Source organism: Sardina pilchardus, chromosome 22 (genome assembly GCF_963854185.1).
Source record: "Sardina pilchardus chromosome 22, fSarPil1.1, whole genome shotgun sequence".
NCBI lineage: Eukaryota > Metazoa > Chordata > Actinopteri > Clupeiformes > Clupeidae > Sardina > Sardina pilchardus.
This window is the reverse complement of record NC_085015.1, coordinates 3047923-3075886: the sequence shown is the minus strand read 5'-3', so window position 1 is coordinate 3075886 and position 27964 is coordinate 3047923. Positions and strand designations below refer to the sequence as shown.

At 43.1% G+C, this 27964-nt stretch overlaps 2 protein-coding genes across 2 annotated transcripts; both read left to right on the top strand.

The window, feature by feature from the left end:
• The first annotated feature begins 6728 nt into the window (after positions 1-6728).
• On the top strand, positions 6729-9804 carry LOC134070508 (protein kinase C-like 1). The gene is made up of 7 exons (XM_062526893.1): positions 6729-6861; positions 7065-7229; positions 7656-7758; positions 8030-8061; positions 8194-8270; positions 8498-8606; positions 8985-9804. The coding sequence occupies exons 1-7, from the start codon at positions 6729-6731 to the stop codon at positions 9080-9082; spliced, it is 717 nt and encodes a 238-aa protein (XP_062382877.1). The 3' UTR covers positions 9083-9804.
• A 2345-nt stretch (positions 9805-12149) lies between these two features.
• Positions 12150-27026, top strand: LOC134070079 (calcium-independent protein kinase C-like). Its single transcript, XM_062526291.1, has 11 exons — positions 12150-12205; positions 14001-14114; positions 17854-17939; positions 18052-18144; positions 19982-20114; positions 20261-20452; positions 22221-22323; positions 23666-23697; positions 24156-24238; positions 24551-24659; positions 25137-27026. The coding sequence occupies exons 3-11, from the start codon at positions 17925-17927 to the stop codon at positions 25199-25201; spliced, it is 825 nt and encodes a 274-aa protein (XP_062382275.1). The 5' UTR covers positions 12150-12205; positions 14001-14114; positions 17854-17924; the 3' UTR covers positions 25202-27026.
• Positions 27027-27964: the final 938 nt, after the last annotated feature.

Here is a 27964-nt window from a genome sequence, read left to right as displayed (position 1 = left end):
TAGAGTCCCTAAGCCACACCCGAAGCCAGAGCTCTGTCTCTGAATAACTTTAGCAATAACACACATGCCCACCAAATTTTGTTCATTTTGGTGAATGTTTGTGTCAACCACAAGAGACATCACACTAGGTGGCGCTATAGAGTCCCTACGCTACGCCCTATGCCAAAGCTCTGTCTCTGACTACCGATAGCAATAACACACAAGCCCACCAAATTTGGTTAATTTTCGTGAATATTTGTGTCAACCACAACAGACAACGCAGTAGGTGGCGCTATAGAGTCCCTACGCCACACCCTATGCCAAAGCTCTGTCTCTGACTAGCCATAGCAATAACACACAAGTCCACCAAATTTGGTTCATTTTCGTGAATGTTTGTGTCAACCACAACAGATAAGGTGCTGCTAGGTGGCGCTATAGAGTCCCAAAGCCACATCTTAGGCCAGAGCTCTGTCTCTGACTAGCAGAAGCAATTCCACATGTAGCTGCCAAATTACATCCAATTCATAGCCTTTTTTCTGCCTATAACACCAACTTCCTGTTTCTTAATAAAACGCCATAATTCAAACCTTCGCCAACTCGATATACTTTTGAAATTCAAAAATCTGTTCGCAATTCCTCTCGGGCAACCCCTCAAGATCATTTTAGTGCTGATATGACATGATTTCGATAAACCGTCTAGGAGAAGTGTTTCAAAATACATGATGTGCAAAAATCATAATCATAATCATAACTCAAATTTGTTTAAGATTCACTATGTAGTGTAAATGTGAAAGTTGTTCAGATTCATGCAACACATCTGCCTACCAAATTTGGTTCATTTTCGTACATGCACGTGTCAACCACAACAGACAGCGCGGTAGGTGGCGCTATAGAGTCCCTGAGCCACACCCTTGGCCAGAGCTCTGTGTCTGAGTAGCGTTACCAATTCCACATCTTACTGCCAAATTTCAAGAGTTTTAGAGCATGCCAAGTTGGTGAAAAAAGGCCAAACATGACCTGTAAGAAGATTCCACAGACATAATAATAATAATCTGAGCAGAAGCAATAGGGCCTTGCACCTACGGTGCAGCCGCTGCTACAGCGGCCGCACCTCGGTGCTCGGGCCCTAATAATAATAATAATCTGAGCAAAAACAATAGGGCCTTGCACCTACGGTGCAGCCACTTTCAGTGGCCGCACCTCGGTGCTCGGGCCCTAATAATAATCTGAGCAAAAACAATAGGGCCTTGCACCTACGGTGCAGCCACTTTCAGTGGCCGCACCTCGGTGCTCGGGCCCTAATAATAATAATAATCTGAGCAAAAACAATAGGGCCTTGCACCTACGGTGCAGCCGCTGCTACAGCGGCCGCACCTCGGTGCTCGGGCCCTAATAATAATCTGAGCAAAAACAATAGGGCCTTGCACCTACGGTGCAGCCGCTGCTTCAGCGGCCGCACCTCGGTGCTCGGGCCCTAAATATAGCCGCAAGCGGCGATGGCGGGCCCGAGCACCAGCGGTGCGGAGACCTGTGACATTTCGGAATCTAACAAAGCAACATGTGCGTGTTGGTGGGCATGTGCATGAGCAACACACATGCCCACCAAATGTGGTCAATTTTCCTGAATGTATGTGTCAACCACAACAGACAACACGCTAGGTGGCGCTATAGAGTCCCTAAGCCACACCCTACGCCAGAGCTCTATCTCTGACTATCGATAGCAATAACACACAAGCCCACCAAATTTGGCTCATTTTCATGAATGTGTGTGTCAACTACAACAGACAATACGCTAGGTGGCGCTATAGAGTCCCTAAGCCACACCCTAGGCCAGAGCTCTATCCCTGACTAGCGGTAGCAATAATGCACATGCCCACCAAATTTGGTTCATTTTCGTGAATGTATGTGTCAACCACAACAGACAATAAGCTAGGTGGGGCTATAGAGTCCCTAAGCCACACCCGAGGCCAGAGCTCTGTCTTTGACTAGCGGTAGCAATAACACAGAAGCCCACAAAATTTGGTTCATTTTCTTGAATGTATGTGTCAACCACAACAGACAACGCGTTGCTAGGTGGCGCTATAGAGTCCTTAAGCCACACCCTAGGCCAGAGCTCTATCTTTCAGTAGCGGCAGCAATAACACACAACCACCAAATTTGGTTCATTTTCGTGAATGTATGCATCAACCACAACACACAATCTGCTAGGTGGCGCTATAGAGTCCCTAAGCCACACCCTACGACAGAGCTCTGTCTCTGACTAGCAATAACAATAACACACAAGCCCACCAAATTTGGTTCATTTTCATGAATGTTTGTGTCAACCAAGACGGACAACTCGCTGCTAGGTGGCGCTATAGAGTCCCGAAGCCACACCTTAGGGTCAAAGCCCTGTCTCTGACTAGCAGTAGCAATTCCACATTTAGCTGCGAAATTACATCGAAATTATTACCTTTTTTCTGCCTATAACACAAACTTCCTGTTTCTTTAATAAGTTGCCATAATTCAAACCTTTGCCATTTCAATATACTTTTGAAATTCAAAAATCTGTTCGCAATTTCTCTTGGGCAACCCCTCAAGATCATTTTGCTGCTGAAATTACATGATTTCGATAAACCGTCTAGGAGAAGTATTTCAAAATACATGATGTGCAAAAATCATAATCATAATCATAACTCAAATTCTTCTAATATTTACTATAGAGAGTAAATGTAAAAGTTGTTCAGATTATTAGAACACACATGTCCACCAAATTTGGTTCATTTCCGTGAATGTATGTGTCAACCACAACAGACAGCGCGCTAGGTGGCGCTATAGAGTCCCTGAGCCACACCCTAGGCCAGAGCTCTGTCACTGAGTAGCCACAGTAACTCCACATGTAGCTGCCAAAATACAAGAGTTTTGGAGCATGCTAAGTTGGTGAAAAAAGGGCGCACGGGGTAAGACGATGAAAGAATAATAATAATAATAATAATAATCTGAGCAAAAACAATAGGGCCTTGCACCTACGGTGCAGCCGCTGCTACAGCGGCCGCACCTCGGTGCTCGGGCCCTAAAAAGAAGGATTTCAAGTGTGCAAACCTTTTTCCATTTTTTATGATTTACCCTTGTTCTGCACCTTGACCTGGGATGTGCACAAACTTTTTTACTAAAGTAGAAACTCAGTAGAAACATTGAGATGGAACGTTATTTTCAAGCATACTCGTTTCCTGGAGTGTTTCACTGCATTTGTGTTCGGAGAGCTTCACTTCCCCATCATCACTATTCACCTAATTCCGAGCGCAAACATCAGGGGCACCATCTTAGTTTGCCCACATTGTCTCCGAACCTCCAGTTGAGCATGACATCCATCGCAATACATTGAGGTGGCGGAGTTCTATCGGGATGACTGGCATCATATGTTATTTAGGATTTTGGTGACTTAACACTTGGAGGTCCGGGGCATTTTCAGGCACTTTGAGGCAGTCTGCTACACCTTGAGAGTTTTAAGTTTTTCATCTAACTAAAAACACCTATGCAAAAGAGGCACATATGTATGGTTATATTCTAGAGGTCCTCCACAATAATTATATGGGAGTAAAGTGGATGTACTCCTGTTCCAACATGACTGTGCACCAGTGCACAAAGCAAGGTCCATAAAGGCAGAGTTTGGTGTGGATGAACTTGACTGGTCTGCATAAAGTCCTGACCTCAACCCAATAGAACACCTTTGGCATGAATTAGGACGGATACTGAGAGCCAGTCGCCTCATCCAACATCAGCCAAAACAACTGACACCAACTTTTATATAATATAATTATACAATTATGTAACCATGTTTTCGCTGTCATATTACTTAGCAGAAGAATATGAGACATGCCAAATAGAGAACATGTCATGCCGCGTTATTTAAATATTTGAATATTTCAAAACCAGTTCTCCTTGCTTAAAGATTAATTTCCTTAATCTGTAATTCTATATTCTAATGGAGGGAGGCTACATTCTAAGGGAGGGCAGGCTATACTTTATGAAGGTTGGAATGTCTGGAATGAGGATCGATATTTTGCATAATGATGCTCAGTGCTGGCCCCGAGGCAAAGCACTTCCTGTATCTCTGCACTTCCTGTATCTCTGTACTGTAGCTGAAAGAACCTCAACTGTTTAATCCCGCCCACTTGGCGTTTGACTGGTATGTGTCATTTGTCTCATGGATGGGTGGGACTAAACATCAGAACATCATGAAATGATACTCACCTGATGATAGATCTTTCTGTGCCTGGGGCCAGGGACCAAGTTTAACTTCCTGGTGTGTGTGTGTGTGTGTGTGTGTGTCAAAGCCTTCGTACACACACTCTTTTTAAGCAGACTCATCTCCTATTCCGTATGATAAAAGTGCACTCCTTCCCTCATTATGTTTTAGTCCTTTTGAGTGAGTGATTACTCAAAGTCAGGTACTGAGTCACATTGAATCATATGGAATTGAAATGTTGTAAATGAATGTAAATGAATCCTGTTTGCTTTCACTGATTTCATTTACTTTCAGACATGGACAAGAGAGTGTACAGCCTGCTCCAAGAACACAGACTGGATGAATACTCCAAAAACTTTCTTGAACTTGGAGTCAAGGACGCAAAAGATTTCATTGATGGAATCACTGATGAAAATTTGACACGTATGGGTAAGTAGAGAAAAGAATGTCTTACTGAGACATTGTGTAGCGTTAGTGTAGTGTTTACGGAACTGGGCTTGCATATTGCCTGAAAGTTGTCAGTTAAATTCCCAGCTTCCACCGTTGTGCCCTTAAGCAAGGCTGTTAACCCAAGTTTCTCCGGCGACAATGTAATCCTTTGTAATATAGTTGACATGTAATATTGGACAAAACGGTATCTGTTAAATGTGATGTAATGTAATGACACGTTTGCTGTGAGTACCTGGCACCAAAACAGTGTAGCCTCGACTAAAGTGGCATGAACGCACTATTATTCTGTTCATGTATGCTTTGATACGCTGTTTAAAACAGTATAGCCTCGACTAAAGTGGCATGAACACACTATTATTCTGTTCATGTATGCTTTGATACGCTGTTTGACAAACAGACTGATCGTTGTTCTGGCTCTAGGTTTAAGTATAGTGGAGAGGAATCGATTTAGGAGAATGCAGGAACATATAGAGAATCCTGGAAACCCAAATCCTGGAACCCCAAATCCTGGAAACCCAAATCCTGGAACCCCAAATCCTGGAACCCCAAGTCTTGCAACCCCAAATCCTGGAAACCCAAGACCCGAGTCCAAATGTCCAGAGCCTAAAGAATTACCAGGTGAGTGTTGTAGGCCTATCTAACACACAGACATATCATAGTGGCATAACAACTTATTTAGATAACAAACTCTCACTATTTTCCTGTTTCCCTGCTTGCCATAGCTTTTATGACTCTGAAGTATGTGTCTCCCACATACCCTCTTAAAAATAAGGTTTCTTGGGGGTTTTAAATAGAACACTAGGGTAGTTGGTAGCAAATAACCATTCAGAAAATAATTCTTCATAGAACAAAGAAACATTTTGTTTAAATGCACACAACAACTACCATCCCCCACACTGACTGACTTTTCCCACTTCAGCCACCAGTGACTTCAACCATCACTTCTCTGCCATGCATCTGACACGTGAAACCTCTGCTGTCATCATATCAAAGGTAAGAATCACAGCACTTTTTTACTTACTGATGATCATCATATCCAAGGCAAGAATCACAGCACTTCTTTACTTACTGATGATCATCATATCCAAGGTAAGAATCGCAGCACTTCTTTACTTGCTGATGATCATCATATCCAAGGCAAGTATCACAGCACTTCTTTACTTACTGATGATCATCATATCCAAGGCAAGAATCACAGCACTTCTTTACTTGCTGATGAAAGATGTTAGACGCATGTTGAGAAGCCAAAGGCGACACAGTTATCATTGGATATTTATGACGACTTGGGCAAAAAACACCATTGAGTGCCTTGAGTACCATTTACAGAACAGCCTTGAGAACCATTTACAGAACAGCTATGAGAACCATTAACAGAACAACTATGAGAACCATTTACTAAACAGGCATGAGAACCATTTACAGACCACACATAAGAACCATTAACAGAACAGCCATCAGAACTCAGTCTGACCTGACCCAGACCATTGAGAGGAAGAATTTGGTTAGAACTTCCTCAAGTCGGGTAGGCTGTAGGCTGTAGTAGTGTAATCCAGTACTGAAATGTCTGTCTTTTCCAGTATCTTTATTGTTACACATTACAGTACATTTACAGTACATGTTGAATCCACTGAGTTATGAAGTGTAATTTGCTCTCCTTTATTGTTTTGTTTTGTTTTAGATGCAAAATGCTTTTACTGTCTTGTAAACGATGAACATTCCTTCTGGAGCTGTATGCTATAGATGTTTTGTCAATGTAGTTTGAGAATGGGGCTTTGTGTGTGTGTGAGTGTGAGTGTGAGTGTGAGTGTGAGTGTGAGAGAGAGAGAGAGAGAGAGAGAGAGAGAGAGAGAGAGAGAGAGAGAGAGAGAGAGAGGGGTTTATATTTAGTCTTGTCACGGGTGGAAGATTTTAAAAATGGTATTTCACTAATTCATCTTTAGCTCTTTTTTTCATATTCTACCTTAATCCACCCATTTGTGCTGATTAAAATGTGTGCCTTTTTCATTTTAATATACAGTATGTGTGCACAATAACATACATTAGAAATTGAACTTTAAATGTTTGATTTCAGATGAATGAGAATGTGTACAGTCTGCTTCAAGAACACCGACTGGATGAATACTCCAAAAAGTTTCTTGACCTTGGAGTCAAGGATGCAAAATATTTAGTTGATGGAATCACCGCTGAACAGTTGATGAGTATCGGTAAGTAGAGAACAGAATATCTTACTACGACGCTTGCCGTGAATCGTGTATCTGGCACCAAAACAGTGTAGCCTTGCTTAAAATGGTATAAACAAATGATTATCTGTTGGTGTATGCTTTGATACGCTGTTTAAAAGGGAATCGATTTGTCTTCAGCGGAGAGGAATCGATTTAAAACAGACATTTTGTTTGTGTATCACTAGGCTTGTCTTCAGTGGAGAAGAATCGATTTAGAAGAATGCAGGAACACATAAAAGAACTTGGACCCGTCAGTGAACCTGTCATGCATCAAGTAACTCACAAGACGAGCCCAGAGCTCAAATATCCAGAGCCCAGATATCCAGAGCCCAGATATCCAGAGCCCAAAGGTGACTGTTGTATTGTATTACACATTTATTCTGCATTTACCAAAATCTGCTCCAAAGTCTCGGATTTCAGAAGGGGGATGATTTTGACCATATCAATTCCCAAGGGGGATGCCATCCCCCCTCAACTCGACTACTGCTCGGAGTACGACCTTTTGAGACTTTTGAGGCAATTCTAGCGTCCCTGGTTAAATAGTCAATGTATTCCTCTTCCCCTCCATCCCTCCCTCTCTCTCTCCCTCTCTCTTCCTCCTCCTCTTCCTCCTCCTCTCCCTCTCTCTTCCTCCTCCTCTCCCTCTCTCTTCCTCCTCCTCTTCCTCCTCCTCTCTCCCTCTCTCTTCCTCCTCCTCTTCCTCCTCCTCTCCCTCTCTCTTCCTCCTCCTCTTCCTCCTCCTCTCTCCCTCTCTCTTCCTCCTCCTCTTCCTCTAGAGAGCAGTCACCAGGTGGTGATGAGGGAGGACACGAGACACAAGTTCATCCTCAGCACCTTCGGAACCACAACCTACTGCTCTGTCTGCAGGGACCACATCTGGTGTGTGTGTGTGTGTGTGTGTGTGTGTGTGGATGAAGAATGAATGACGTCAAAGGATCAGGACTTGCTCTGTCTGTGTGTGTGTGTGTGCATGTGTGTGTGTGCGTCTGGCGTGCGTGCGTGCGTGCGTGCGTGCGTGCGTGCGTGCGTGCGTGCGTGCGTGCGTGCGTGCGTGCGTGCGTGCGTGCGTGCGTGTGTGTGTGTATGAAGAGAATGAAGAGTGAATGATGCCCATTGATCAGAACTCCCTCTGTGTTTCTTTCATTCCCAGGGGTCTCACCAAGCAAGGATACAAGTGCACAAGTGAGTTTGCTTTGTCACATGTATACACACACACACACACACACACACACACACACACACAAGTCCAAGAAAGACACAGGACTTTCCAAACAAGTTGTGTCTTCAAGTTGTGTCGTGATGTTCCCTTCCCAGTGTGCAGTGCGGCTTTCCATAAGAAGTGTGTTGATAAGATCACCGAGAAATGCACTGAAGCAAACAGAGGCACAGTGGTAAATATGAACCAATACTTTTAGGAGGCGGAGGAGGAGGGGGGGGTGACGCTGATAATGATGATGTGTGATGACAATGACGCTGATTATTAGTGTGTGTGTGTGTAGAAATGTTTCATAATTTGCTTTAGTCATGACCATCAGCCTTTGATCATGCCAAACCTTGTCAACCAACTACCCATGTGACCGTTTTGATCATTTGTGTGTGTGTGTGTGTGTGTGTGTAGATTGACAAGCCACATCGTTTTAACCCTCACAACTACAAGGTCCCCACCTACTGTGCCCACTGCGGAGGCCTGTTGGCGGGTTTATACCAACAGGGATGCAGGTGTGACTGTAAGTCTGCGTGTGTGTGTGTGTGTGTGTGTGTGTGTGTGTGTGTGTGTGTCTTTTGGCGGGTTTATACCAACAGGGCTGCAGGTGTGACTGTAAGTCTGCGTGTGTGTGTGTGTGTCTTTTGGCGGGTTTATACAAAAATAAGGTTAAGCTGATAATGTAATCTCCTATTTATGTAATAATTTGTTACACTATTGGTTCTGATATTATTGTTATTGGGAAATGCACTTTTTTACATTATTGAGATTATTACATATTTAATAATTATGGCTATGATTACATTATTGGGGAACTATTACATGATCTGGTTCTATAAGGCTAAGTGCTGTTGATGTCTCATGTTGACTGGTTTGAACTGTAGTCTTGTGTCTCTTTCAGACTGTACAATGGATGTTCACGCTGTGTGTCAGAAGAAAGTGGCCAAACCATGCATCAATTATTGGGGCCTACCACATGCGTCAATCATTAGTGACTAAGCCATGCATCAATTAGACACTCCCATCAGAGGCTCAGAGGCTCTCCCCATGCTCACTAGCGCCCCCTCTGGCTGACCCAGGGACTGCAGATGCACATTAGCTTCTGTGCTCTAATCTGCCTCAGTACACTGTGCACTGTCCCTCTCAAATAAATAAATACATAAATAAATACATAAACATATAAACATAATAACATGTATAAATGTTACTGAATGTCCTTCAGTCCTAGACCAGGCAGGCCTGGGCTGTATTTTAATTAGATGTATCTGATACACATATTAATTACTTTAGCGTATTTTGTCATTTACTTTGCAGGATTGGAAAAAACACTTTGATGTATTTAGAGTAAATCTGTCATTTTCTTTCTCAAATTAGCCAAAATGTCATCACTCAGTTTTGATTCAAATACCTATAGACCTTCATATAATATTGCTTTTACCTTCCTTTTCAAGAAATGCATTTGTTTGGCTGGTCTGGCAAGAATTGTTTTAATAGCGAACAACGCCGTTTGGCTTTCTCACACGAAACACTGTTCATTAATAAAACAATTTGCGTAAAATGTTCACGTTTGCGCGTCGTCTGCTAATAAAAATCATTCTTGACAGACCAGTGTGTGGTGATGATATCTATTTTGAAAATCAAAAAATGTGAAAACTGCTTTTGCTTTTATTTTGCATCTTGCTTTCCAAAACGTGCCTTTGCGTCATGGACCTTACGGCAGAACAGTCTTCCCATCATTATTCTGTGGAGCATGGACTTTACGGCAGAACAGTCTTCCCATCATTATTCTGTGGAGCATGGACTTTACGGCAGAACAGTCTTCCCATCATTATTCTGTGGAGCATGTCTCTGATGCTAAGCAGAACCTCTGGTGTTTTGACTTTCAGTAATAAAAAAAAATAACAAAAATATTTTTGTATGGGTATTTTTATGTTTTGAAATGACTAATTGTGTTTTCATTTTAATCAGTATTTGTTTAAGCATTTTCCTATTTATATTTAACTTCTTTAAGTTTATCAGAGTGTCTGTGGACTTTCATTCATGACTTTCTTTTTTACTAAAGTATGAAAATGAAGGGACTAACAGAGGGACTAAATCATCTGGGCCGGGTTTCCCAGATTCATTAAGAAGCTCATAAGTGCTAAGAACTTCTAAGGAGCGTTCTTAGAGCGTTCTTACAGCGCTCCTAAGAAGTTATTAGCACTTAAGAGCTTCTTAACGAATCTGGGAAACCCGGCCCTTGTCATTTCCAATGTCATGGAGGGAAAAAGAGCACATTAAAGAGGACATGGAATGGATGAATCGAGTATTGTAATGTACAGTGTTCTCTGATGTTACAATAGTATATATGTATATGAACTTTGATTCATAAAAATTAAACTCAATTGCAATTTTACAAGCCCAATTAAAACCTTATATTTAGGCTGGGTATTGAAATGGTCCATTTGACGAAATGGCGACCTCTTTGGCAACCCCAATTGAACTTCAATGGCTCTGCGATATTTGACATCACAAGTAGGCTTTGTTCTAATTCGCCCATTTTCTAGTGGCTATTTTTAAGTTCAAAATTTTCATATGAAGGAGGGCACAACCATGCCTCATGTTCATGACAGCTCTTTAGTTATGCACAACCTCTCCTTATTCATCAAAACCAAGACAAAAATGACTTCCATTCTACAGTATGCCACCTCTAAATTTAAATAAAAAGAACATGTGTTGACGTTAAAGTGAATGGCTATAAAAGCTAGGCGGGCCTACTTTGTTGAAAATGCCCCTATTCACAGTTAAAACGATAATTAAAAGATTCCAATTAACTGGAAATGTGACAAACATCACTGGACATCTTGACCACACCCACAGTATGGAGGATGGCAAGAGAGGCAAATGTTTCCATACACATTTTTTACAGAAAAAGGTCAACTTGGGATCATATCACCACAAGTCCCAAAAAGAGTCTTCAGAAGTGACCTCAGTGCTAATACGTCATTTAGAGGGCATGGCAGCCAAAAGCCTTCCCTGTCATTTCATTCCAAATAGAAATGGCAGGAGTTACTGGATGGTACAGTGATCTTGTCTGGAAGTGTGGTCTACACTGGGTAGACTGGATTTGCCCTGCAGCTCAGGTGTAGTCTAGACTCTAGACTGGGTAGACTGGGTTGATTGGGTAGACTGGGTTCTGCGCTGCAGCTCAGGTTGGACACCTGCACATTTATCTCTCCTGCTTCCTGTCCACGTTTTCTGGAACCAATCACAAACGTGATTATACACCAAGCGCACCCGGATCGTTGGTCTGATTGGTTGAATGACAATCCAAATGTTCTTTCTCTCTCCCTTCCTCTCTCAAGTGGTAGGCTATAACTTATTATTGCTTTTCATCCCTCTCCTTCTCCTTCCCTCTATCTGTTTATCTTTTTCTTGCTGTGTGTCCACTCTTCTCTCTCTCTCTCTCTGTTTGCTCTATCCTCCCTTCCCTCTATCTTTGTCTGGCTGTGGGTTCACTCTTCTCTCTCTCTCTCTCTCTCTCTCTGTTGGCTTTTAAACTCAACAAGATTAAACTAATGCATGCCTTTATCACTAAACTACTGAATGCACATTTTACTGGTCTTCCTACAAAAGTACAGAAATGGGAACTCAAACAGCACTAGCAAGAAGAGCAAGAATCCATACATGCTCTGCACACACACACACACACACACACACACACACACACACACACACACACACACACACACACACACACACACACACACACACACAAGAAGAGCAAGAATCCATACATGCTCTGCACACACACACACACACACACACACACACACACAAGAAGAGCAAGAATCCCTACATGCTCTGCGCACACACACACACACACACACACACACACACACACACACACACACACACACACACACACACACACACACACACACACACACACACACACACACAAGAAGAGCAAGAATCCCTACTACATGCTCTGCACATTGATGGTGGAGATGACGGCTCATGACACACCCCGCCTGCGCGTGAAGACGGAAAAGAGCACGGAGCGTCAATGCAAGCGCACGTTGGAGTCAGCTGGAAGACTGTATATCACCACCAGCCTACGGCTGAAACAAGTAGCCTAAAGTAAGTGATGTGTTCACGTTTTGTATTAGGATGTAGTCAACTTTTGGAAACACGCAGTTGGTGTCTTGTTTTCAACACGTTGTGATGTGAAACACTATGCCACACACGCTATCGCTGCAGCTGGTGGAATTACAAAACGTCAGTCAAAAGTTATTGAGAACAGAAAAGCTGCGTGTATACAACCTCTCTTGGAGCGCCAGTGGAATTTTGATTTCGCGACGAGAATTCTCAGTCGAACCACTGATCTGCCATATTCACTAGACCGTTTGGTCCAGACGAGAGTTCGTTTGGGCCGAAGGTTCGGTGATTTTAGCTACAGTGAACGCAGTCTACCGAACCCAGGTGAGCTAGAAAACGGGGGTCTGGAGTAGCCTATGGTTCGTTCGAAGTGCAGTTCGAATGCTACCTGATTGAAAACCAGCTGCAAGTTGCAAAGCGATATTGGTAAAAATAACTAGTGTTTATGACATAAACGGGCTCAGGTCCGCAAACAATGTGAGCATGCGCCCTGCCCTTATGACAGTTAAATGTGTGTGGCAGATTTGCAGCAAATTTGTGGATGATGATTCGTGGGAAACAAAATGAGATGACTAGAAAATATTGCTAGTTTGCCAATGTTGGGCGCCTGAGTTCTGGGAACAATGAGAGATTTGCCATAGTGTGGTCGCCAGTGATTTGACACCACACTTAGCCAAGAATGTGGCAAACTTCCAGGGAACTTCTGGCGATGAAGCCAATTTGCATATTGCATTGCTGCAACATTGCCCAAAGTCAACCGCAGCTGTTTGCCAGAAACCAATCCGTTGTGACGTTTCACTAACTTTACAGCAGGGCCAAAACAACACCAATGGGATCATTGTATTTGTGAGAAACATGACATTTCTGTAAGGGTGATTGTAGTCCAGACAAAGCAGGCCTAAGGTGTGACCCAAACATAATTGCATATAGGCCTCCAATGGCAACATAGTTATAGACATCTCACATAGGCTACTCTTTAGAGGGAGCATGCCATCCCTTTGCAAACCTTCCATATCTGTCCATTTAATCTATTCCTTCATCACTGCACTGCGTCTGTTGATATCTGTCCATTTAATCTATTCCCTCATCACTGCACTGCGTCTGTTGATATGTCCATTTAATCTATTCCCTGTGGCGGTTTCATTGCCACGTTAACTTCACTGTAATGTTATCTACGCATGCCCTTTAAACAGCTGGTTAGGGCTTCAGGCTGGTAACCGAAGGGTTGCCGGTTGGATCAAGTAGAAAAGGGACCGACCAGAAGGAGGGATGCGGGCTGAGGAAGTGGTTGAGCACTGCACTGCTCTCCCATGCCCACATCCAGGGCTGCAGTGCCTTGAGCAAGGCACCTAACCTCTCACACACACACACACACACACACACACACACACATATATGCACACACACACACATGCACAGACACAAACTCACACACGCACGCACGCACGCATACACACACACACACACACATATATGCACACACACACACATACACACACACACACACACACACACACACACACACACACACATGCACAGACACACACTCACACACACACACACGCACGCACGCACGCACACACACACACACACACACATGCATAGACACACAGACACAAACTCACACACACACACACGCACACACAGACGCACACACGCACACGCGCGCACACACACACACACACACACACACATACAGCTGCTTATGTTGTGCCTTTCTCTCTCTAAACAGCTACTTATGTTGTGCCTTTCTCTCTCTCCCTTATGTGAGTGGCAGAAGAGGCCAGGGGTTCTACAAGAAGGCATGTTTGTGGTGAAACGTTCAGCCAGATCAGCGCAGCGCTGCAAGATCGAACGTGCCCACTGATTTCACGTTACCGGACAGATACAGGTCCTGTAACAACCTCTTTGTAGCCTGACGAGACACACACACACACACACACACACACACACACACACACATGCACACAGAGCAAGCCTGTCAATACTGTGACCTACTAGCCTGACGAGCCAGACCCACATCAAGATGTAGGTTCTGGACACTCACCGTAGACAGGGCTCAATCGGAGGGGTGGGATAAACAGTTGTCTTTCAAATTCCCTCCCCGCAATAGGATAACGCTAAACAAATCATCTTCTTGTTTTCAAGTAGCAGGATGCGTAACCTTCCCTCTCCACGCAATAGGATAACGCTAAACGAATCATCTTCTTGTTTTCAAATAACAGGATGCGTTACCGTCGCAACTTCTGGTCGCATGTCAGTCACCATTATGTTAAGCCCACCCACCGACTCTATACACGCTGTGATTGGCCCGCTGGCTTTTTGAGTTCTCAGCTGCCTGGCTCTATGGATCGTGCCTAGACTGCCCCGCCAGCCAAATTACATTTGCTGCCGCTAGGGGCGTAGATTTCTAGGCTAACCTCTTTGTACACTTTCAAAGTTTACAATACTTCAGTTTGTCTGTAGAAACATTCACCACACTACCACAAAAGTGTAATTATATCTTATATCTTGTAATTATATCTCAGAAATAAAATGTCTTGCTCAGAACGCCACCAGTGGTACCAAACCTTGTGCTGTAGTGTCCAACCAACAGCCACACCCCATGCCCCCTCAGAACTATATAATCGGGTTCTACTCACTTGATTAAAGTCATTTATTTACTTAATCGTGTTTATTGAAGGGGTTACACCGCACTCACTTTAATTTAATAGGGCTCAGGCACATGCGTTGCATTCTAGGAATATTGCCGCCATGTTGGTAGCGCACCGAACGTAATAATCCATTCATTCAGAGTCAGTAGAGAGAGAGACTGTAATGTAGTCAGTACTGAAAGAGACTGTAATGTAGTCAGTACTGAAAGAGACCGTAATGTAGTCAGTACTGAAAGAGACTGTAATGTAGTCAGTACTGAAAGAGACCGTAATGTAGTCAGTACTGAAAGAGACCGTAATGTAGTCAGTACTGAAAGAGACCGTAATGTAGTCAGTACTGAAAGAGACCGTAATGTAGTCAGTACTGAAAGAGACCGTAATGTAGTCAGTACTGAAAGAGACCGTAATGTAGTCAGTACTGAAAGAGACCGTAATGTAGTCAGTACTGAAAGAGACCGTAATGTAGTCAGTACTGAAAGAGACCGTAATGTAGTCAGTACTGAAAGAGACCGTAATGTAGTCAGTAGAGAGAGAGACTGTAAACACACACACTTACTTTCACACATACAGACACGCATACACACACACACACACACACACACATACAGACACCACACCCACACACACAAACACACTTACTTTCTCTTCCTTTATAACACACATACACACATTTACTTTCTCTACGCGCACACACACACACAATCACACACACACACAGACACAGACACACTTACTCTCCCTATGTTTCTAGCACTTTCTCTCTCTCTCTCTCACGCACACACACACACACTTTATATTTCTTTCTAACACACACACACACACACACACACACTTACTCTCCCTTTGTTTCTAGTACACACACACACACACACACACACACATACTTTCTCTTGCTTTCTAGCACACATACACACACACACACCCACACACACATACACACACACATACTTTCCCTTTGTTTCTAGCACACATGCACACACACACACATACTTTCTCTTTATTTGTAGCACACACACACACACATACTTTCCCTTTCTTTCTAGCACGCACACACACACACACACACACACACACACACACACACACACACACACACACACACACACACACACAGACACACACACACACACACACACACACACAGTGCCGCTGCTGGCCATTTGGGTGCCCTAAGCAGAACTGGTATTGGGCATTGAGTCATTGGGAAAGGGACCTGATGAAACCCATGAATAGGCTAAAGCCTTCTGATATGATGAGTGGCACATCTGTTTCCCTCTCTTCTCTTCCAAACTTTTTCCTCATCTGATTTCTCTCTCCCACCAATCTTATAACAATAACATAACATTGATAGCCTGGCTAGCTAGCGCCACCACTTATAACACTGATATAACTTAAGTTTCAGTGCAGGTGATGTAGCCTATGTAACCATTAGCTTTCTCATTCGTTTTGGCATGTCAGAGGTAGCATATCTGCAACTACGTGTCACGTGACTGCGCGTTGATGCAAGAGAATTGTCTCTATTTTTACTCAATAAATGAAACGAAACTTGATACGGCCCTGTGACTTCAGCCAGGCTACGTGTCACCTGGTGGGGCGTTGAGGCAAGGATAATTGTCTTGTCGGCTATTTTTACTTCATAAATGAAACGAAACTTAAAGAAAGAAATAACGAAGTCCTCTATGATGGATACAGGCAGCCATGTGACTTCAACTACGTGACACTCGATAGTGCGTTCAGGTAATGATAATTCTGTCGTCGGATAGTTTTACTTTATAAATTAAACGGAACTTGAGGAAAGAAATACCGTTGGATGTCGGTGTCTTCTATGGTAGATTCGGCCATGCTCGCAGTTTATAAATGGTCAGTAGCCTATACAGTGGGAATCTCCTTTCGCCTACCACCATGACCTGTTATCAATGCCAAGGCAAATGGAACCTGCCACTTTCTCTCTCCCCCTCTCTCTCCTCTCGTGCGCGCTCAAGATGCGTTGCCACTGGGCTCGTGGCACGAAAGGCTCTCAGTGCGGCCGCGTTGTTTGAGCGTGCCGTGTTGTAACGGCATCTTTTGTCATGTTCTGCTCCTAACGTCTTCATTCTGAAGCTGTATATCTTAATTGCCCAATTCTCACAATTTTAACTCGAATGAATCCTTCTTTGTCGTAATGTGCTGATTTACTAGTTGCAACACCCAACCGGGTTCGTGTAGACACTATTGCATTAGGCTAACTGTTCATAGTGTCATCAGGTCCCTTTCCATAGGTATATATGTCTACTATGCCCCTTTCTATCTTGTGAGATTGAACATTAGTCTGGAGTCTGCACTGTATCCCTACTACACAAGAGGAATGGGCATAGTTCGAACGACTGTGGACGCATTTGGATAGTCCTTCAATCAGATGCACAGAATAATGTGTGTGGTGGTAGCGATGGCACTGCACACACACACACACACACACACACACACACACACACACACACACACACACACACACACACACACACACACACACACACACACACGTTACCAGTTATATTGGCTATGTGTTGGTGCCCCCGACGCCCATTAGTTCCCCTATGCACAGTATGATGCGTGTGGTGGTAGCGACGGCACTGCACACACACACACACACACTCATGCACACGTGAGCAGTATTAGTTGTAGTAATATCTGCATAGTACTATTCACTTTCTTATATATTTCCATTGTAGCTTATGTAGTTTATTCTTTAATACAGATCTGACCCTATGCTATGTAGTTTATTCTTTAATACAGATCTGGCCCTATGCTATGTAGTTTATTCTTTAACACAGATCTGGCCCTATGCTATGTAGTTTATTCTTTAATATAGATCTGACCCTATGCTATGTAGTTTATTCTTTAATACAGATCTGACCCTATGCTATGTAGTTTATTCTTTAACACAGATCTGGCCCTATGCTATGTAGTTTATTCTTTAATACAGACCTGGCCCTACAGGTTGTACAGTAAGCCCTACCCTGTCTCCAGGAGAGCATCTCAACAGCAAGGGGCTCACCAGTCAGGGACCTATGGAGGACTTACAGGTGTGTGTACAAGATTGTTTCCCTATTTTTTTCTTTTAGAAAAGTCTGTAAATGACATAGTCTAAAATGTGTGTGTGTGTGTGTGTGTGTGTGTGTGTGCTGGTGTCTCCAGGAGGAAGTTCAGGGGGAAGATCAGGAGGAGCCTTTGTATGTTGATGTTGTGGAGGAGCCTCTTTACATGGATCCAGATGAGCTCAACCTCCCGGTAACATATGGTGTCACAAGGGCCGTGTGCCTTTTGGTGCAGCACAGTATACAGTATACAGTATACAGGGCATCACTACGGCCCTTGTGATGATGGGCACATATACAGTATATAGGGCATCACTAACGGCCCTTTTTAAAAATGGCCGACAAATATGGGTTTTGTTAGATGAAAAAGGGATTGAAAGCAGGAACTAGCAACTAATACAGTTACATATTTGACCATATTTGTTGTCTTTCTACACACATTAATAAACATAGAATATTATTCAAAATATATAAATAAGTAAAAATAAGAGATAGCATAGAATTTGGCCCCTGTGATACCAAATATTGCATGTAAGTTCATGTTATTATTATTATTATTATGTAGTGTGATCAGAGTGTGAACAGTCAGAATTAAGAATTTATATTTAGTCATTTAGCTGACGTTTTTACCCAGAGCTTTCAAATAATCACATTATAATCAATAGGCCAAAATATCACGTGTGTGTTTTAATATATCTGTGCCTGGGGTTCCTAATTCAAATTCATTGCAGAACTGAAGGAAGAGAATCATCAGGTTATGTATCTTGAAATTCCAGTATGTGAGAAACTGGATATGTCTCCTAATTATCTTCAACCGTGTATGCAGCTAATGAGGAAGTAGAATTGTTCATTAGACAAAGCGAACTTCTCCCCACTGTGGAATGTTGAAGGGTAGGCTTCAAAGAGGGGAATTCAGACTCACCCAATAATTTACCATCCTTTGATGTCATTATGGTTCATTGAGAAAAGGAACTTGCCCAGGTGATTTGCCTTATTCATGCGTAAGCCATGTGTGAGCCAAAAGGACGCTATCGGGAACACTGACTCTCAGTGATGTGTTCTCGGCAATCACTTCATCTTCAACATCATACGGGTTGCATATATAGATATACTTTATTGATCCCCAAGGGGAAATTCAAGAATATAGACGCATGAATTCCTGCACTTCTGTCACTTTGTGTTTGGCGTAGTATGTGATTCAGAATTGTGTTTGTTTGCATGTCCTGTTATTACCACCAGGGGCCTCCGTAGGCATAATATGGAATCAAGAATGACTTTTGTAAGCGCCATTTTGTATGCGCCATTTTGTATGTGCCTTTTTGTATTTGTACAAGTAATTGTCAATATTATAAACATGCCATTCATTTATAGCCACAAATCATACTAAAGTTACACATATTTTACCATTACAAATGTATTCTACAGTTACAATTCAATTCTCTATGCACAAAAAGCTGTCCTACAGTTACAATTATTTTCTACATAGACTTTTGCGCCCCCTTGGGGTACTGCTGAGAATTGTTTGAATATTTTTTTTTGTAAAGTCTCAAATCAGTTTACAGATAAAAATCATCATGACACACACATACAGTACATACAGTATAAGACACTTCCAAGGGGCCTTGAAGTCATTGATCACTGTTAAGGCAGAACTTAGTAAAAACACAGTTTAGAGATATCAGACTCCTTTTGCAAAACTCTACACACATTCTCATGTTGCACCGTGCTGCTCTTGTGATGCATAATGGTCATAGATATCAGTAGGTGTCACCTTGTGCTGCTCGTGTGATGCAGATGGTCATAGATATCAGTAGATGTCACCTTGTGCACTAAAACTTTTATTATTTTCATATTTACCTTCCTGTGTAATTGTTTTTTTCCCCTTACTACCATTATTCAGTCATTTGAAATCTACACCAAACTTAAGCCCTTTTCATTTTAATGTGCTGTAGGTGTTTTCATATGTGTACAATTACAGATTGGAAATTGAGATTAGAACTGAAATACAAACGTTAACTGTTTGATTTCAGATGGATAGGAAGGTGTACACTCTGCTTAGCGAACACAGACTGGATAGATACACCAAAGACTTTCTTGACCTTGGAGTCAAGGACGCAAAATATTTCATTGCTGGAATCTCTGAAGAAAATTTGATAAGTATTGGTAAGTAAAGAAAAGAATGTCTTACTGAGACGTTTTCCGTGAATCATGTATCTGGCACCAAAACAGTGTAGCCTTGCTTAAAGTGGTTATTACAAATGATTATCTGTTGATATGAAGTTTAAAACACACATTTTTGCTGTCACTAGGTTTAACTCCAGTGGAGAGGAATCGATTTAAAAGAATGCAGGAGCATATAGAGGAACTTGGACTCGGTGGTGAAGCTGTCATGCATCAGATTCCTCCAGAGCCCAAAGGTCCAGCTCCCAAAGGTCCAGAACCCAAAGGTCCAGCTCCCAAATGTCCAGAACCCAAATGTCCAGAGACCAACGAACTACCAGGTGAGTGTTGTTTTTAACTCACAGACATTAGAGTGGACATGCATAATAAAAAACTACCAAACACAAACTTAAATCAATAAGAAACAAAAGGAAAAATATACAGTGCCCAAAACAAAACAAACAAACAAAAATGATAATGATGAATTAGCAGAGACAGAGAGCAGAGAATCACTCACTAATTAAGGAAAGCAATTGTCACTCATGGTGCAGATTTGATGTTATATGTTCTGTGTGTGTATCACGTTTTGAAACTGTATAAATTATTTGTAACTGTAAAAGTGATTTGTAAATATTAAATAATACATTTAATCAATAATCAAATATGCACTGCACTTTTGGTTTGGTTAGCCAATTAGAGAATTTGATCTATTCTCTATCCAAACACAGAGCTGGGAGGTGAGCCATTGTAGCGTAGCCGTCGTAGTGTAGCGTAGCCATCACAGTATAGCGTAGCATAGCGTAGCTGTCATAGCATAGCGTAGCCTTCATAGTGTAGCGTAGCATAGCGTAGCCTTCATAGTGTAGCATAGCGTAGCTGTCGTAGTGTAGCATAGCCATCACACTATAGCATAGCTGTCATAGCGTAGCGTAGCCTTCATAGTGTAGCGTAGCATAGCGTAGCTGTCGTAGCGTAGCCTTCATAGGGTGCCTCTCATGCAGCGTTTATACGTCCTCCCTCGCTCTTCGGGCCTCGATCCTCACTGATCTACATAAAGAAAGATGGAAGAAAGGATAGACTATCCCATTGTTGCCGCCCCGTCATTCTTCATCAGTGAGGATCGAGGCCCGAGGAGCAAGGGAGGATGTATAATGCTGCATTCACGTGCTATGGAAAAGATGGTATTTTTCATTTGTGACCTGGTAGTTACCAGTGTGTTGTGTTCAAGTGCTTTGTTGACGTACTGTTAGGAAATAAGGAAATTACCTGTCACTCATCACTAGCTAGCATATAGCTCTGGGTAGGCAATACCAAACCAACAGCTTTTTAAAAATGTACACTGAGTGTCAAAGCATTATATTACAATTGTCAATGACACAACATTGTATAGGCTGCAGAAAACATCTGCTAACAGTAGCAAACAATGTTTAGTAGTAAACAATGCTATCATTCACAACTCTTCCGTTGCTCTCCGCCATGTTGAAAATGTCAAAGGTTACCTCATCTCGGCAACTCGTCCATCAAAATATTCTAAGAGTTGCCCAGTGGAAAATACCACATGAGATGGTGTTCATGTGCATTTTTGACCTCGGCGTTTGGTATTTACCATAATTACGATAGCACAAGAAGGCACCATAAATGCTGCATGAGAGGCACCAAGAGTGTAGCGTAGCATAGCGTAGCTGTCGTAGCGTAGCTTTCATAGTGTAGCGTAGCATAGCGTAGCTGTCGTAGCGTAGCCTTCATAGTGTGGCGTAGCAGAGCGTAGCTATCGTAGCGTAGCCTTCATAGTGTAGCGTAGCATAGCGCACCCGACCCCGCGTGTCTCACTGTCCTTACACGCATGCGCTATGACGTCTTCTCATTCTGTTATTCTGTCAAGTCTTACCATTCAGTGTCAAAGAGGTTACTATTCACGATGTGATTGATTGATTATATCTACAACAACTCGTTGTGTATACTGTGATACAAACCAAACAGATTTTTTTCTTTCATACTTTTTCTAATCCTCTCTCTCTCTTTCTCTACCTCCCCCTCCCTCTTCCCCTCTCTCACCCCCCCTCTCTCCCTCTCTCTCTCTCTCCCTCCCTCCCTCTCTCCCTCCTCTAGAGAGTAGTCCCCAGGCTGTGAGGAGGGAGGGCAGTGGCCACAGGTTCATCCTCAGCACCTTCGGAGGCCCGACCTTCTGCTCCGTCTGCAGGGAATACATATGGTCAGTCAAACTGTGTGACCAGTGGACGATGCCCATGTGTGTGTGTGTGTGTGTGTGTGTGTGTGTGTGTGTAGGTGTGTGTGTGTGTGTGTGTGTGTGTGTGTGTGTGTGTGTGTGTGTCTGAAGAGTGAATGAGGGCCAATGATCAGGACTCGCTCTGTGTGTGTGTGTGTGTGTGTGTGTGTGTGTGTGTGTGTGAAGAGTGAATGAGGGCCAATGATCAGGACTCGCTCTGTGTGTGTGTGTGTGTGTGTGTCTGAAGAGTGAATGAGGGCCAATGATCAGGACTCGCTCTGTGTGTGTGTGTGTGTGTGTGTGTGTGTGTGTGTGTGTGACGAGTGAATGATGCCCAATGATCAGGACTTGCTCTGTGTGTGCGTATGTGTGCGTGTGTGTGTATGAAGAGTGAATGATGCCCAATGATCTTGCTCTGTGTGTGAGTGTGTGTGTGTGTGTGTGTGTTAGGGATGGGCATAATTAATCGACGATCGAGGATTGATCATTAAGAATTTTGTCGATTACATTTGTTATCGATTAACTATTGTAGGTTGCATTGCGTATTGTGAGTCTTGAAGCAATTAAATTACAGTAATTTCACTGCGTGGCAACAGCTAAACCTTTTACCAGCTGGGGGCAATATTTGACGCCATTCTCAGTTATCTGCGAGTATCAAAGGTAATCATGAGGTCACTGTGAAGTGTGGTGTGGGATCATTTTGATTTCAAAAGTTCACTGCAAACACTGCAATATCATGTATCAGTACATCACGACCATAACTCAATTGACGTACCACCATCACAAGTAAATCCTGTATTGGTAGAATTTCACTACGAAGAAAAGAAGCTTTAAGTGAGATTCTACCAGTCGTCGTGACAGAATGTGATAATGCTGGTTCTTGAAAACAATAGGCTACTTAAGGGCAGCATATCTATCTCAATGAACTTGTACTGTAGATCCCTTGGCTCATTTTCTCGCAGGCAACTGAGAATGGCATCAAATATTGCCCCCGGCTGGTAAAATGTTTAAATGTTGTAGAAAATGTTACAGTGAAATTAATCATTGCATTTTAAATGTATAGAAAGTTAAATAAATATAGAATTTTAAAACAGAAATATTAATGATTAATCGATAGTCGATCGCTAATTCTCCCCACGATCGACTACGAAATCGGCTGCCCATCCCTAGTGTGTGTGTGTATCTGTATCTCTGTGTGTGTGTGTGTGTGTGTGTGTGTGTGTGTGTGTGTGTGTGTGTGTGTGTGTGTGTGTGTGTGTGTGTGTGTGTGTGTGTGTGTGTGAAGAGTGAATGATCAAGACTCCCTCTGTGTTTCTTTCGTTCTCAGGGGTCTCACCAAGCAAGGATACAAGTGCACAAGTGAGTTCTTTTTGTCGCATGTATACAAACACACACACACACACATATTCACCTTATTCCTTAACCAGGAAATCTCTACTGTTTTCAACTTCCGTTAATTCTGTTTACATGCGTTATCAGTACGGTAACTAGAATATGCATCAACTTAGATTTCTTTCGAAATGTTGACAATTCTGCCCTCAGCATGGATATACTACATAATATATAACCGATATAAAATAGAAAAAGTTTACTTTTATATGCGTTATGATATGTTAAGCACTGTCAACCGTCACGTTAAAATAGATACAACGCAGCTTCGCCTGAAATAGATAACCGTTTTCTGAATGCTGAGGCGTCATGGCGAAGCCCATTGTTGGCTGCGGAATATCGTGAATACACTGTAGAATCATACTCTCTGCTGCTAACATTCCAGTCAAGTTGTCTCTTCAAGTTGTGGCATGATGTTTATTTCCCAGAGTGCAATGCGGCTTTCCATAAGAAATGCATCGTAAAAATCAAAGGCAGATGCACTGTGGACAACAGCGGAGACACAAATAAGGTAAACACGAACCAATACTTTAGGAGACACAGTGGTAAATATGAACCAATACTTTTAGGAGGTAACGATGTTGATGATGATGACAACGATGATGATGATTATTATTGTGTGTGTGTGTGTGTATGTGTGTGTGTGTGTAGACTGACCATAGTTTTAAGACACAACTAAGTTTCTCACCTTCTGTTAGGAGGAGGAGGGGGAAGATGATGATGATGATGATGATGACGATGATGATGATGATTATTCTTGTGTGTGTGTGTGTGTGTGTGTGTGTGTCTGTCTGTGTGTGTGTGTGTGTGTGTGTGTGTGCAGACTGACAGGCCTCATAGTTTTAAGATTCACAACTACAAGATTCCCACCTTCTGTGCCCACTGTGGAAGCCTTTTGGTGGGTCTATATCAACAAGGATACAGATGTGACCGTAAGTCTACGTGTGTGGTGTGTGTGTGTGTGTGTGTGTGTGTGTGTGTGTGTGTGAAATGAACCTGTCTGCCGTAGCTCATTTCAGTAAAGCAGACACTCTCTTGCCTTGAACTGTTATGTATGAAGACTTTATTACATCATCAGGTTCCATCTCATGAGGGGATTTGTATAACATTATGAGGAATTATTGCACCATTGGGAATTAACATGATCTATGTTCTATCACTTATGGCTAAGTGCTGTTGGTGTCTCGTTATTTACATTATCAGGTTCTATGGTTAAGTGCTGGTGTCTCGTTATTTACATTATCAGGTTCTATGGCTAAGTGCTGTTGGTGTCTCGTTATTTACATTATCAGGTTCTATGGCTAAGTGCTGTTGGTGTCTCATTATTTACATTATCAGGTTCTATAAGGCTAAGTGCTGTTGATGTCTGATATTGACTGGTTTGAACTGTAGTCTTGTGTCTCTTTCAGACTGTACAATGGATGTCCACGATGTGTGTCAGACCAAAGTGGCCAAGCCATGCATCAATCGTTAAGACTCCCATCAGAGGATCTCTCCCAGGCTGACCAGCTCCCCCTCTGGTAGACCCAGGGACTACACCATGCATCAATCAGACACTCCCATCCAGGGGGTCAGGATTTGACTGATTAGCTTCGCCAATTAGCAAGGCACTTCCTCGTCGCCATTTTCCCGGAAATACATCATGTCCGGTGCCGTTTCTCCTCATGCTGATTGGTGGCTGTTCCACTCTCAGCTCATGCACGAGCTTAGTGTGGGCGTGAGCTCCCTCCCGTGTGCATGTTGATTATGATTGGCCAAGTAAAATGGCACCGGAAACAAGCCCCTTGAAACGCCATGTTGAAGCCATGGTTGAAGCCTGAAAAAATCGTTCAATTTTGGCAATTTTCACTAGCCTAGCATTCCCATTGAAATTAATAGGGGCGGGACTTGTTCACTTTCTCTAGTTCTTATACTGCGTTCATGCAGCTCGGAACCTCGGAGGACCTGCCTTTAAAAAGTCCCGACCTCCGAAAAAATTGTGTTCATGAGATCAGTTCGGAAAATAAATACAGGAAATGCATAAATACGTTATTACAACTGCTTAGTATGGTTGAGCAAGAAGGAAATTGTCTTGGGCGAGTGTTTCTGTCTGTGTTGTTAATTTAGTGACAAATTACCTTGCCTATTCGTAATGACAGTGAAATTCACCTCTTGTGTTGTTGCAAGGGAGGCCGTCGTGGTTGGAGAATATGATAGTGACGTCAAGTCGGACACCTCGGGGCACAAAACTTCCGCACGAGTCTCCGAGGAAAAAATCCCACCCGACCTAGCGTTCATGTCATTTTTCCGCTATCGGAGGTCAGAAATTTCCGAGGTTCCGAGCTGCATGAACGCAGTATTATAATACCTCCATGGGTTGACCAGGCTGACCAGCTCCCCCTCTGGTAGACCCAGGGACTACAACATGCATCAATCAGACACTCCCATCAGTGGATCTCCTCCAGGTTGACCAGTCTCACCAGCTCCACCTCTGGTAGACCCAGGGACTGCAGACGTGCTATAGAGCTGCAGCCTCTGTGCTATAGAGCTCGGAATTACGATTTTGTGTCGTAAAATCACTAACATTTGTGGGAATCATGGTAGCGGTGGCCACTGTGCAGATAGAAATCCAATGTGATGGGCATGACTTACGTCAAATAGACGTATTTTTTACGCTAAACGACAGGTCCAACATCCAAACAAAAATGTTGGAAACACAAGCATGGAAAGGACCTCAACGGATATATAACTATGTCTGTTTTACCCAGTGGATGTAAAGCAACTTTATACGAGTGTTTGTACGGGCAGTAGTAAGTTACCGCTTTGTCTCATCAGTAGGCCAACTCAGTGTTCCACAGCCCACAGAACCGAAGCCAATCTACGGCATTTATTTTATCTGTCTATATTTTATTTAGTAACACTCCGTTGTGTTGTACATCTCATCGTTGTGAAGAAGCTCACTTTTTTTCTTTTTTTTTTTTTTTTTTAAGTACATTTTTTGGGGCTTTTATGCCTTTAATGGGACATGGCAGTGTAGAGTGACAGGAAGCGAGCGGGAGAGAGTTGGGTTGGGATCTGGAAAGGACCACGGAGCGGGAATCGAACCCGGGTCGCCGGCGTGCGGTGCAGGTGCCCCAGCCAGTCGTGCCACAACTGGGGCCGAAGCTCACATGTGTGTACGTCACGGTCCATTTGCTTTCTAATCACCTCGCAAACTACTTTGTCATCAGTTACCGCTGTATTTTCCGTTAGCGTACTAGGAAAATGGCAGACGCCCGAACTCTATAACTTGGCTCAGTTATGCACTGTGCACTGTTAAATAAATGTATGAATAAATAAATAATAAGTGTGAATGTTACTGTGTCCCCTACACAACAGTCCTAGACCAGGTATGAATGATACTGTATATCCAACAGCAGACCAGGTATGAATGATACTGTATATCCAACAGCAGACCAGGTATGAATGATACTGTATATCCAACAGCAGACCAGGTATGAATGATACTGTATATCCAACAGCAGACCAGGTATGAATGATACTGTATATCCAACAGCAGACCAGGTATGAATATGTCCAACAGTCCTAGACCATGAACCAGGTATGAATGATGTCCAACACAACAGCCCTAGACCAGGTATGAATGCTGCTGTACCCAACAGTCCTAGACCAGGAACAGTATGAACGCTACTGCACCCAACAGCCCTAGAATGCTGCTGCACCCAACAGCCCTAGAACAGAATGCTACTGTACCCAACAGCGAGTCCAGGTATGAACGCTGCTGCACCCAACAGCCCTACACCAGGTATGAACGCTGCTGCACCCAACAGCCCTACACCAGGTGAACGCTACTGCACCCAACAGCCAGTCCAGGTATGAACGCTACTGCACCCAACAGCCAGTCCAGGTATGAACGCTACTGCACCCAACAGCCCTAGACCAGGTATGAACGCTACTGCACCCAACAGCCCTAGACCAGGTATGAACGCTACTGCACCCAACAGCCCTAGACCAGGTGAACGCTACTGCACCCAACAGCCCTACACCAGGTGAACGCTACTGCACCCAACAGCCAGTCCAGGTATGAACGCTACTGCACCCAACAGCCCTAGACCAGGTATGAACGCTACTGTACCCAACAGCCCTAGACCAGGTATGAACGCTACTGTACCCAACAGCCCTACACCAGGTATGAACGCTACTGCACTCAACAGCCCTACACCAGGTATGAACGCTACTGCACCCAACAGCCCTAGAC